Raw genomic sequence first — 13296 nt, 5'->3', positions numbered from 1 at the left:
TCCAGAGCAGGCAGAAGACCAGAGCGGGGTGTCCATGAAGAGGAGGAGGGTTGAAGACGGGAGAAGGGGTCATTGGTGGGGGTGGAAGAGTCCTTGCCGAAGAAGTAGGCTCGGAGACGGAGGAAGAACAGTTCCGCGTCACAGCGAAGTGTGGGCGAAGGGGGACAAAGATGAGGCCCTTACTGAGGACAGAGCGTTCTGCCTCAGACAGTTGAAGGTTGGAGGGGATGGTAAAGACCCGGCATGGATGAGAGCTGGGATCAGAGCGGGGAGGGGGGAGGCTGGGGGTGTCAGTGGAGAGGGGAGGGTTGGGGTGAGAGGAAGATGGAGCCTCTGAGGGCCCAGGAGTTGACGGTGGGATCTGAGGGAGACGGGGTTGCAGAGTGGTGGTGGGGGAAGGGGAGACGGGAGTCACAATAGCAGCACATAAAGACCCGGCCTGGAGTTCAAGGCTGGAGTCGCAGTTGGTGGTTGTGCAATCGCTGTGAATGTGTCCATGGTCGTTGCTGGTCCGGGTTTTGAATATGCCCTGAGGTGTTGGAGCCGCCGAGATCAATGGCAGGGGCTGCAATCTGAAGGATTGGTGAGAAGCTTGCTTGCATTTATCCTGTCTATATCCCCCTCAGCATTTTGTCCACCTCGGTCGGATCTGGCGGAAAGATTCAGCTGGTCAGGCAGCACCTGCGGATATGAAGGAGTCGGAGATGTTTTCGGTCCAGACTGAATGAGGGATAATAGCAGAGAGAGTGGGGAGCGTTAAGGTGGGTGCAGAACCATTGCAGGAGCACCCAGCTATTGCCCTGCTGTTGAACAGGGTGGGGTGACAGAGCTCCAGTGCCTCCACCCTCTATAAACACTCCATCATCCAGTCAGAAGTGTGCTTACCACAAAACTTGAATAAATGATTACCACTCATCAACTGGGTATTATGTTTATTCACAATATAACAGCTGTAATTTCACAGTTTAGAAATTGCGAAAAGCACAATCCATCTGAAGAGAGCTGGACTTTGCATGTCCAAACAACGCACACAAAACGCTGGAGAAACTCAGCAGGCCAGGCAGCATCTACAGAAAAAAAAGAGTACGGTCGACGTTTCAGGCCGAGACCCTTCAGCAGGACTAGAGGGAAAAGGAATCAAGAGTAAGAATGTGGAGAGAGAGAGAGAGAGAGAGAGATAGAGAGACCGAGAGAAATAGATAGAGAGATAGAGAGAGAGAGAGATAGAGAGAGAGAAACACAAGGTGATAGATGAAACCGGGAGGGGAAGGGGGTGAAGTAAAGAGCTGGGAAGTTGATTGGTGAAGAAAAGGTGGGAGGAGCGCCAGAGGGAGGTGATGGGCAGGCAAGGAGTTAAGGTGAGAAAGGGACATGGGAATGGGGGAGGGCTTTGAGAAATCAATGTTCATGCCTAGCTCCTCCAACCTGAGCGTGGCCTCATCATGACATGTTGGAATGGGAACGGGAAGTGGAATTAAAATAGGCGGACACTGGGAGGTCCTGCTTCTTCTGGTAGGTGCTCGACAGTTTTCCAATCTACGTCGGGTTGCACCAATATACAAAAGACCACACTGGGAGCACTGGATACAATAGATCAACCCAATAGTCTCACAGGTGAAGCGTCACCTCACCCAGAAGGACGGTTTAGGGCCCTGGACGGTAGTGAGGGAGGAGGTGTAGAGGCAGGTGAAGCACTTGTTCCGCTTGCAAGGGTGAGTGCCAAGATGGAGATCAGTGAGGAGGGACGAGTGGACAAGGGAGTCGCGTAGGGAACAATCCCTGCGCAAAGCAGAAGCGGGTTTAAGGGGTGCTTGGTGGCGGGATTCCGTTGGAGGTGGTGTAAGTTACAGAGAACAATGCGCTGGGCGCGGAGGACGGTAGGTGAGGACAGGAGTTACGTTATCCCTGGTGGGGTGGCAGGAGGATGGGGCGAGGGCAGACGTGCGCAAAATGGAAGAGATGCAGTTGAGGGCAGCGTTGATGGTGGCGGAAGGGAAGCCTTTGGAATGTGGGAGGAAACTGGGAGGAAACCTACAGGTCTCTGGTTTGTTTTCACACATCTATAGTCATATCCTTCTACAGATGAGCAGCAGCGAGCATCCCAACACGCTGCATCACTGCTTGGTACAGAAACTGTACAGATGAGCAGTAGGGAGTATCCTTGTATCCTTGTGATGGAAACAGCAATGAAGAATCCTGGATCAGTGTGCAACGGTATTCCTGAGTCTCTACCCAGGATATGCATGACTGGCAGTAGTGAAAACTAAGGAAAGCTACTGCCACGATGAAGGAAGCCCTGAACACCGTCAGAGGTCAAGCTTCATTTGACCCCTGAAGGGTGGACCAAGGACAACTTGGTACCGTACCATACAGGCTGAAGAGAGGACCGTGAACCACACCTGGGGCACATTAGAGAGGACGGCCAAGGACAGGGAGAGATGGAGAATCTTCACTGCTGCCCTGACTGCCAGCAGTGACCAACTAACAGAACGGTAACTAACTCTGATGTTCTGGGAGGAACTCAGCAGGTCAGGCACGGTTTATGGAGAGCATAAACTGCTGACATTTCAGACCAAGACCCATCATCAGGGCCAGAAAGGAAGGGGGAAGAAGACAGAATAAGATGAGGTGAGAGAGGGGAGGAGTACAAGACAGGAACAGAAAGTCGGATTGAAATGGGAAGCCACCTGAGAGCCTGCCTCTTGGGGCAGACAGAGTGAAGGAGATCAGAGAAGGCACAAGATGCTGGGGGCGGGCGGGCAGGCACAGCAAGTCAGGGTGTCCAGCCAGTGCCCAAAATTTGGAGTCAAGGATGCAGATGGCTTGGTTGGTCAACAAGGCAGTTGCACCATAAGATAATGACGTTGGCACTGGAGAGTGTGGGAGAGACCAGAATGTTGCTGGCCATAGATACTGGTTCTCATAAACAGGACATAACAGCATCTGATGGGTTGGCATGGGATGCCCAAGTGACACGAATTCTTTATGCTGAAGGAGCAACTTTACAAATCTTCAGAGACCCTCCCTGCTTTGGGAGGTGGAAGAAGGGGAATATCATCCCCTTGAAAAGGCACTTTTCAAACGTATGGAGATGAGAGTTTGTCTCAGTAACGTAGAACAGCACTTTTCCCTCACTGTAGTTGACATATATCCCAATCTTCTGGATCCTCTCCTGGACGGATGGTTTGATGGAGATCTGTGCGCCGGTGGTGTCGTTGACTCTGAACTCCTTCTCATGACATCCAATGGTCCAAAATCCATTGTGTGGATTCAAAGGCATCTCCCCCTGTCTCGCTGCCTTGTCCAAGGCTACTCCCAGGTCCCATTCCGAGTTGCTTTGCACTTCCACCTCCCAAAAGTGTCTGCCGGAGCTAAATCCTTCCTTTCCCAACGCCGCTGTCATGGACTCAAACTCCTTGCAGCTTTCAGCAGGAATCACCTGTTTCGTGGCGTGGCTCATAGTGGTCAGATCAGGAGATACTTTCAGGTTCGGGTGTGCAGTCTCATCGTTCAGTGTCACAGAAACTAGGAGAGGAGGAGGAAATATTCAAGACAAGATGATGACAGTTAACCAACATCAACATTACACCCCTCTAACTCTGGTGCCTATTCTATTCCCTGTAGATGTGCAGGAAATCCTAGGATTGAAATCTAGGGTGTTCAATCGAGATGATCGGGTTTGTGGCAGAGTAAACCCAGTGGAGGGTAGACTCTGTTGGTCAGGGATGATGCGTCCTAGTTGTCTACGCTGAAGTTGATACGCAAGTCAGGACAGTACCATACGGAGAGCAAGTTGCTGCCCACGCAGCAAGCTCCCTTTCTCCACGCAGCTGATGAATCCAGGGGAACGGCAGAGACCGATATTGTTTGGCACCAGCGGCGTCACAGGAGTTGCTCGTCAGCGTTGAACTCAACACAGGACTGCCCTAGGGACTCACCCCCCCCCACCCCTCAGGATTTACTCCCAAAGCCCTCCGCATGAGTGGGTATAGCCTCAAGGCAGTGGAGGCTTGAGATCAGAGTTCTCCTGCTCTTAGATGGAAAACTGCAGCATTTCTGTATGGAGTGATTGGTTTTAAACTGCCTGTAACCTGCCTTTGCCCCTTCTCCTGTCAGTAGAACCTGTTCCCCCAGGCTTCGTAGCTGTGCCACACGTGAAGGCCAGGAGCTGGAATAGGTTGCCAGAGGCAATTTGAGACGCACGTCACTGGCAGCCTTTAATAGGTCGTGGGATCTTATCCCCACTACACCCCCTGCCCTGGCTATAACAACCTTAGGGAACCGGTGGGGTGGGAACGACACAGCAAGGTGCTACGATCTGGGGAAGGGCCTTGAACCACATCCAACGTCAAATTCCCAAAGGGGAAGTGGTTAAACGTGGGAAGCTGAAATTTCCAGGGAACGGGTCAGAACAGGCTGAATGGATCACAGCGTCCACCCCGCCGCGAGGTTGCAATGGAAGGTCACCGACACGCACAATCCAGCAGAGACATTCTGAGCAGAAGATCTTACCGGCAACTCTTTTGATTCTTGTAATGGCTGAAAGTCAAAAAAAAAAGGATTAATATGGTCCACCGGTGACTCAGAATCTGGCTTATTATCACCGACATATCTCAGGAAATTTGTTGCTTCGTGGCGGTAGTGCACTGAAAACGGACGGGCAGCTGGGTGGACAGACGGACGGAACGAAAGGCGATGAACACTGAGGTAGACATAGCCGAAGGGTCCCACATCCCCATTCCCAGGGACAGCACAGTGACACGTTGCTCCATCCAATTAGATGACCAAAGACTCAACGCGGAGGGGTTCAGTCCTGGAGTAGGCTCCCAGGTCCCAGGTTGCAGAAACCACAGCCACCCTAATGGAGCAGTGAAAGTTGGGATGCAAGTTTGATGGGACACCGGGTGACATGAATGGGTGACAGGATTTCTGCTGCTAAGACGGATATCTGCCAAAGTTCAACAAGACCAAACACCAAGGGGCAAGATCTTGCTAAAATGTTGAAGTGTGTACAGCAGCATCAAGTTAATTTTGATGGCGGTCACACCATGTATATAGTCTCCATGACGATAAACAACAGCTGGAACCCGACCCGGCTCCCACCAAGGATGGTGTCAGAGGCACAGGGAACAGGACCACCTGAAAGTTCCCCTTCAATTTCCACTCCCAACTCAGATCTGACCATTGTCACTGGGTCTAACTCCATAACCAGGATGGCCACAGCTGTGCCTTACCCCAACCCACCTCCTGTAAGCAGATCCATATCACTAGACTTACCCACTTTTGGGAGAACACGTATCTTTCCTGAAAGATAATAGGCCAAGTGTTAAAGATCCACACACAACTTCAAGTTTCCTGGTTGTCACTATCTGAGGATCTATCCTGAGCTCAACGTATTGATGCAAACACGGAAAAGGTACGCCAGCAGCTAGATTTCATTAGGAGTTTGAGCAGATTTAGTTTGTTACCAAAGATACTCAGTAAGACCAAGGAATTGCTTATGGACCATGAGGAGGAAATCGAGGGAAATAGCAGCAGGGGTCGGCCATCTGGCCTGTCGAGTCTGCTCTGCTATTCAATAAGATCATGGCTAATCTGACCATGGACTCATCTCCACCTCCCTGCCTTTTCCCATAACCCTGAATTCCCCGACTATGCAAAAATCTACCCAACCTTGTCTTTAAATATATTTACTGAGGTAGCCTCCACTGCTTCATTGGGCAGGGAATTCCAAATTCATTACTCTCTGGGAAAAGCAGTTCCTCCTCATCTCCATCCTAAATCTACTCCCCTGAATTTTGAGGCTAGGTGTCCTAGTTCTAGTCTCACATTAGTGCAGACAACTTTCCTGCCTCTATCTTATCTATCCCTTTCATAATTTTATATGTTTCTGCAAGCTCCCCCCTCAGTCTTCTGAATTCCAGCGAGTACACTCAATCTCTCCTCATAGTCTAACCCCTTCATCTCTGGAATCAACCTGGTGAACCTCCTCTGCACCACTTCCAAAGCCAGTATATCCTTCTTCAACTAAGGAGACCAGAACTGCACACAGTACTCCAGGTACAGTTGCAGCATGACCTCCCTGCTCTTGAATTCAATCCCTGTGGCAATGAAGACCAACATTCCATCTACCTTCTTGATAGCCTGCGGCACCTGCAAACCAACCTTTTGTGATACATGCACAAACACTCCCAAGTTCCTCTGCACGGTAGCATGCTGCAATCTTTACTATTTAAACAATAACCTGCTCTTTCACTCACAACATGCTGGAGGAACTCAGCAGGTCGGGCAGCATCCGTGGAAAAGATCAGTCGACGTTTCGGGCCGGAATCCTTCATCAGGACTGAGCATAATCTGCTCTTTCATTTTGCCTTCCAAAGTGGATGACCACGCATTTACCAACATTGTACTCTGCCCACTCACTTAACCTATCTATATCTCTCTATAGACTCGCCATATTTTCTGCGCAATTTGCTTTTCCACTCAATTTAGCATCATCACCAAACTCAGATACACATTACTCAGCCCCTTCTTCCAGATTGTTACTGTATATCGTGAACCGCTGCAGGTCCAGCACTGACCCCTGTGGCACACCGCTCACCACTGATTGTCAACCAGAGTAACACCCACGTATCCCAACTCTCTGCTTTCTATTAGTTAACCAATCCTCTGTCCATGCTAACACATCACCCCAACTCTATGCATCCTTATCTTATGGATAAGTCTTAAATGTGGCACCTTATCGAACACCTTCTGAAAATCCAAGTTATTACTGTCCCCTCTTTATCCACTGTGCTCGTTATATCCTCAAACAGGACCTGCCTTTGCTGAATCCATGCTGCGTCTGCCTGGTGGATCCATTTCTTTCCAGATGCCTCGCTATGTCTTCTTTAATGATAGCTTCAAGCATTTTCCCAACTACAGATGTTAAACTAAGTTGCCTATAGTTACCCGCTTTTTGTCTACGTCCTTTTTTGAACAGTGGCCTGGCATTCACCTTCTCCCAATCCATCAGGATCTGCCCAGTCCAGAGAATTTTGGTAAATTATCACCAAAGCCTCTGCTATAACTTCTGCCATTTCTTTCAGTATTCTGGGACACATTCCATCAGGACCAGGGGACTTATTCATCTTCAGGCCCACTAGTCTGCTCAACACTACCTCTTTAGTGATAGCTATCATATCGAGGTCCTCACCTCCCATCGCATCCATAACATCTTTCTTTGGCATATTAGATGTGTCCTCCACCGTGAAGAGGCACATACTGTATACATAGCTAGGGTTCCTGAGACCTTTGCATAGTACTGTACTTGTCAATGTGGAGCTGGCAGCCAGTTTGTAAATCAGCAGGAGCAAAGGATGTTGAGAATGGCGAGGGTGGGGTGTGGGACAGGTGGCAGAGAAGGTGTGCTGGGGTGGGGCGGGGTGGGGGTGCATGGGTGTAGTTGAGCCAAGCCCTGAGACACCAGACAAGGTCATTTCATTCCAAATAATTGGTTTACTGATCATTACAGAACGTCTCTCTGGTGCTTCCCACTCCCTCCCCCTTTTCCCAACCACGATTTCCCTCTCCCTGCCCCCTTCCCACTCCCAGTCCACCACAGAGACCCATATCAGCATCAGGTTTATCATCGCTCACATCTGTCATGAAGTTTGTTTTTTTTGTGCCAGCTGTACAGTGCAATACATAAAGTTGCTACAGTAAACACAAGGAATTCTGCAGATGCTGGAAATTCAAGCAAGACACATCAAAGTTGCTGGTGAACGCAGCAGGCCAGGCAGCATCTCTAGGAAGAGGTACAGTCGACGTTTCGGGCCGAGACCCTTCGTCAGTTACTACAGTACTGTGCAAAATACACGTGCGATATACACGTGCCTGACTTTTGCACATTTTTATATGTAAATTGGTGGAACATATATTTTCTTATGTGTTGCATGTACTGCTGTCACAAACTGCATGACAGATGCCAGTGATATCAAACCGGACTCAACCACTGCTCACTGCAGCCAGTGCGAGACACAACAGCGGACGGGGGCGGCAAATGGATGGGCAGGAAAAACCCCTCCCCCAGGCAACATCTTACCTAGATCCTCATGCAGCGTATCTGACAAGAAAAGACACTGAGGTTACTCCGCGTCTCTCACAGATTCCACCCTCCGCGCCACCCCCCATCCCCCCAGCAACTCGGGAATGTGGAGGAAACCAGAATACCCAGAGGAAATCCACAGAGACCATGGCGGGAATCGAACCTGGGTCGGTGATCGTCGGCACCGTGAAACTTTGCGCTAACCGCAGTGCCGCTGAGGGTACATATTACGACGCAGAGCTCAAATCCCCGGTGCCGGGTACCAACCGCACATTGCAATGGACTGATACACTCGCCTGTCGCACGGAGCTTGCTCAGCCCCGTATTCCTGTGCTGTGGGAGTCAGTGGCATTCTTAAAAGCACAAGACATAGGCTGTTCAGTCCAGGGATCATGGCTGATTTATTTTTCCTTTTAACCCCTTTCTCCCGCCTGCTCCTTGTAACCTTTGATGAGCTGATTAATCGAGAACCCATCAACCTGTGCTTTAAATATACCCAATGACTTGACCCCCTCAGCCACCTGTGAAAATGAATTCCACAAAATCACCACGCTCAAGCAAAAGGAATTCCTCCTCGCCTCTGTTTTAATGGGATGTCCCTCTATTGTGAGACTTTGCCTTTGGTCCTGGACTCCCCCCACTAACAGGAAATATCCTTTCCATATCCACACTATCTAGGCCTTTCAACATTAGCCATCTTGGACAATGTCTCCCATCCACTACATAATGTACTGGGTGGGCACAGGAGTACATTCAGCCAGAGACTCATTCCACCGAGATGCAACACAGAGCGTCATAGGAAGTCATTCCTGCCTGTGGCCATCAAACTTTACAACTCCTCCCTTGGAGGGTCAGACACCCTGAGCCAATAGGCTAGTCCTCGACTTATTTCCTGGCATAATTTACAAATTACTATTTATGGTTTTATTACTATTTATTATTTACGATGCAACTGTAACGAAAACCAATTTCTCCCGGGATCAATAAAGTTTGACTATGACTAATATCAGGTAGGTTTCAATGAGGCCGCTAAAGTCCAGCATATTCAGGAGCCACAAGAAAATGTTGCAGCTGTGTAAAACCCTGGTCAGACCGCACCTGGAACACTGTTGTTGACTTCTGGTGGAAGCATGTGGAGGCTTTGGAGTGTGCAGAGAAGGTAAGGTTTACCAGGATGCTGCCTGGATTCGAGAGCATGTCTTGTGAGGAAGGTTGAATGAGCTAGGGCTCATCCCTGTGGAGCGAAGAAGGACAAGAAGGCACTCAATGGAGGTGATAACAGGCGCAGATTAAGTGGACAGCCAGAGACTCTTCCTCCAGGCCAAGGTGGCTCATACAAGAGGGCATCATTTTAAAGGTGATTGGAGGAAATAATAGGGCAGATGTCAGAGTAAATTTATTTATTTATAAAACACAGAGAGCGGCGAGTGTGTGGAACGCCCTGTCAGCAGTGGTGATAGAGGCAGATACATTAGGGACACTTAAGAAATTCTTAGCTGGGAATACGGACAACAGAAAATAGAGGGCTATGTGGGAGGGAAGGGTTAGATTAATCTTAGAGTTGGTTAACAGATCTGCGCTGTAATATTTTGTGGTCTGTGTGAGTACAAGCCCAGTGCTAAACACAAATTAGTAGAACTAAATAATCCATTCCTCCAAAACATTTTGAGATTGGGGAATAAAGTGCCCCGTTCTTCCACGTGGGACATTTCCCACCCACTGGAGACTGTTGGGACCATCTCCTGATAAGGCCACGCTCCAGCAAGCAGCTTTCAAAACTACCACCCGTCCTTCCCTAAAGAATCTCAATTACATTATCTTGGCATTCGATGTTTTTTTTATTTTGAGTTTCACCTGCTGCACCAAAATTTAAATCTGTCCCAAATTAAATCTGCCCGTAGAGACAGACTGTCCCGCACTCGAGTTTACTCAGGGTTCATGAGGCGAGGCTCTGCATCCGGAACATGAACCTACAGCAACGCATTTACAGCGCCAGTGAGACGGGTTCAAGTCCCGCTGCTATCTGTACACTCACCCAGTAGGGGTCACGACACACCGTGGAATCCGCCATTTTGACCCGTTGAGCCATGCCACCCAGCAATCCGCTGATTTAATCCTAGCTGAGCCACCGGACAATCTACAATGACCTACCAACCAATACGCCTTTGGACTGTGGGAGGAAACCGCAGCACCCGGTGGAAACCCACACGCACACAGGGGGGAAAAAACCGTACAAACTCGCTCGCAGATGGCGCCAGAATTGAACTCCAATGCCCCGAGCTGTAAACACGTCCTGCTAAACGCTACTCTCCCATGGCGCGTGGTCGATAAGTTCTGGGCATTCTGCGTTGGTGCGGGAAGCATGCCGACACTCGTGGGCTGCCTCCATCACATCCTCGGGCTGTGTCTGGCTAGACCCCAGCCGGTTCAGTGCGCACATGGAAAACATTCGTTAATCGTTAAAAGTCTTTCGACGCTCAAGCAGTCAAAGCTACCCAGCCACCTACAACTCACCTCCCCCCCACCCCACCCCCTGAGCCGTGGAAGGGATCATGCCCCGGGGGGCCCACACCTGGGCTCCCCCACCACAGGAGACATTCCACACAACACAGGCGTCCAGTACGCCTGGCAGAGAGAGTGCCACACCAACCCCTCCCACACATACACCCCTACTTACCCAGTTTTTTTTGGAGTAAATCTGAAAAAGAAAGAAAATTAATCAGAGACTCTGTCATTCAGTTCTGGGCTAGAAGTGAATTGTCATTTGTTTTTGGTGTTCTCACTCCCTAAATTGGCAGGTGACATTTCCACTCTCCCAGGAATGGGGCAGAAAGATTTTTTCTGGAGCAGTTTTGTTGACCCCATCAACTTTGCATAATTCAGAGAGCACTATAGAACAGACAGAGGCCTTTTGGCCCACCTAGTCCATGCTGAACTATTAATCTGCCTAGTCCCACTAAACTGCCTCAGATCATAGCCCTCCCATCCACGTACCTATCCAAATTTCTCTTAAATGCTGAAATAAGTCCCATATTCACCACTTCTGCTGGCAGCTCATTCCATTCTCACCAGCCTCTGAGTGAATAAGTCCCCCCTCAAATTCACCTTCAACATTTCCCCTTTCACCCTTAATCTATGACCTAAAATTCGAGTTTCATCCATCCTCAGTGGAAAAAGCCTGCTTGCATTTACCCTACCTTTATCCCTCAATTTTGCATATTGCTATCACATCTCCCTCATTCTCCTAAGCTCCAGGGGATAAAGACCTAACCTATTCAATCTTTCCCTGTAACTCAGGTACTCAAGTCCCAGCAACATCTGTGTAAATTTTCTCTGTACATTCAATTTTAATTACATCTTTCCTACAGGTCGGTGACCAAAACTGCAAACAATAACTCTAAATTAGGCCTCACAAACGTCTTCCACAATTGCAACATATAACACCCCAACTCCTCTACTCAATACATTGGTTCATGAAGGCCAACGTGCCAAAAGCTTTCTTTACCACCCCATCTACCTAAGGCACCACTTTCAATGGCCCAAGGACCTGTATTCCCAGAACCTCTGGTGACCCCTGTTTCTATCCAGGGGGTCAGTGTGGACATGGTGGAGGATTACAAATACCTGGGGATACAAATTGACAATAAACTGGACTGGTCTAAAAACACTGAGGCTGTCTACAAGAAGGGTCAGAGCCGTCTCTATTTCCTGAGGAGACTGAGATCCTTTAACATCTGCCGGACGATGCTGAGGATGTTCTACGAGTCGGTGGTGGCCAGTGCTATCATGTTTGCTGTTGTGTGCTGGGGCAGCAGGCTGAGGGTAGCAGACACCAACAGCATCAACAAACTCATTCGTAAGGCCAGTGATGTTGTGGGGATGGAACTGGACTCTCTTACGGTGGTGTCTGAAAAGAGGATGCTGTCCAAGTTGCATGCCATCTTGGACAATGTCTCCCATCCACTACATAATGTACTGGGTGGGCACAGGAGTACATTCAGCCAGAGACTCATTCCACCGAGATGCAGCACAGAGCGTCATAGGAAGTCATTCCTGCCTGTGGCCATCAAACTTTATAACTCCTCCCTTGGAGGGTCAGACACCCTGAGCCAATAGGCTGGTCCTGGACTTATTTCCTGGCATAATTTACATATTGCTATTTAACTATTTATGGTTTTATTACTATTTATTATTTATGGTGCAACTGTAATGAAAACCAATTTCCCCTGGGATAAATAAAGTATGACTATGACTATGACTATTGCACTCCGCAGTGCCCGACCCAACCATTCACCGTGTAACCCTACCTCGGGTGATCCTACTGACCTGCAGTACCTTGTACTTGCCTGCATTTAATCTAATCTGCCAATTTTCCAGCTGATCCAGATCCCACTGATAGTCTTCCTCACTGTCCACTACTCTCCCAATCTTGGTGTCACCTGTAAATTTGCTGACCCGGTTAACCACATTGATATAGATGGTATGCATCGTTGATATAAATGACAAAACAACTGACCCAGCACTAATCTCTGCGGCAGAACACTAGTCACCAGTCTCCATGGCAGAGCAAGACACAGACCCAATGATTAAATGAAAGGTTGACTCACCCCGTTGTCTCTGTAGTTCGTAAAATTCTAAAGTACCGGGGGGTGGGGGGGTGGGGGTGAAAGAGAGAGACACACACAATTACTGTAGGTCCACAACCAGCCATAATCGCCATTACTCTTCCTCTTGGTAAAAATGGTTCCGCCGGGCTTAGTAGCTAAGCCACACGTGAAGGCCAGGAGCTGAACTTGGTTGTCAGAGGCTATTTGAGACGCAGGCTTTTGAGAGCATTTAATAGGTGGTGGGAGCTCGTTCCCACTATCTCCCCCAACCATACTCCCGCCCCCCCCCACCGGCTCTGACAACTATAAGGAACTTTAAAACGCGTCACCTTGGACAAATGGGGCACATCAGCGGTGGTCGGAGGCTGATCTTGCAGCAGGAAAGCGTTGATCTCAAACGTGCACGGCCTTGTGACTATAGCCACTCAAAGCAAAGCCGGAGCCGGCGTCCCGTCCCGAAGACAGTGCTACGTCGAGTTCCATGTTGACTGACAACCCATGCAACACCACTGGTGCCAAACTGTAGCAGTCGCTGGCATTCCCGCGGATCCTTCACCGGCATGGTGAGGGGGAGAACCCGCTGTGTGGGCAGCAGCTGGCTCC

At 49.3% G+C, this 13296-nt stretch overlaps 1 protein-coding gene across 3 annotated transcripts in view; it reads right to left on the bottom strand.

Moving 5' to 3' along the window:
• Window positions 1-914: 914 nt before the first annotated feature.
• The window catches only part of LOC134346517 (butyrophilin subfamily 1 member A1-like), a 34732-nt gene continuing 22350 nt past the window's right edge, over window positions 915-13296 (bottom strand). For 2 of the 3 annotated variants that reach the window (XM_063047920.1, XM_063047919.1), the window contains exons 7-12: window positions 12694-12720; window positions 10764-10784; window positions 8084-8104; window positions 5278-5304; window positions 4513-4539; window positions 915-3525 (exon numbers count right to left, since the gene is read on the bottom strand). In XM_063047920.1, coding sequence (XP_062903990.1) covers window positions 2984-3525; window positions 4513-4539; window positions 5278-5304; window positions 8084-8104; window positions 10764-10784; window positions 12694-12720 — 665 coding nt within the window. In that variant the 3' untranslated portion in view covers window positions 915-2983. The remainder of the gene's footprint in view (window positions 3526-4512; window positions 4540-5277; window positions 5305-8083; window positions 8105-10763; window positions 10785-12693; window positions 12721-13296) is intronic. The other variant, XM_063047918.1, reaches the window with a different exon arrangement.

This window comes from Mobula hypostoma, chromosome 5 (assembly GCF_963921235.1).
Source record: "Mobula hypostoma chromosome 5, sMobHyp1.1, whole genome shotgun sequence".
NCBI classification, from domain to species: Eukaryota; Metazoa; Chordata; class Chondrichthyes; order Myliobatiformes; family Myliobatidae; genus Mobula; species Mobula hypostoma.
The sequence above is the reverse complement of the archived record's forward strand: the minus strand, read 5'-3'. Positions and strand labels throughout refer to the sequence as shown.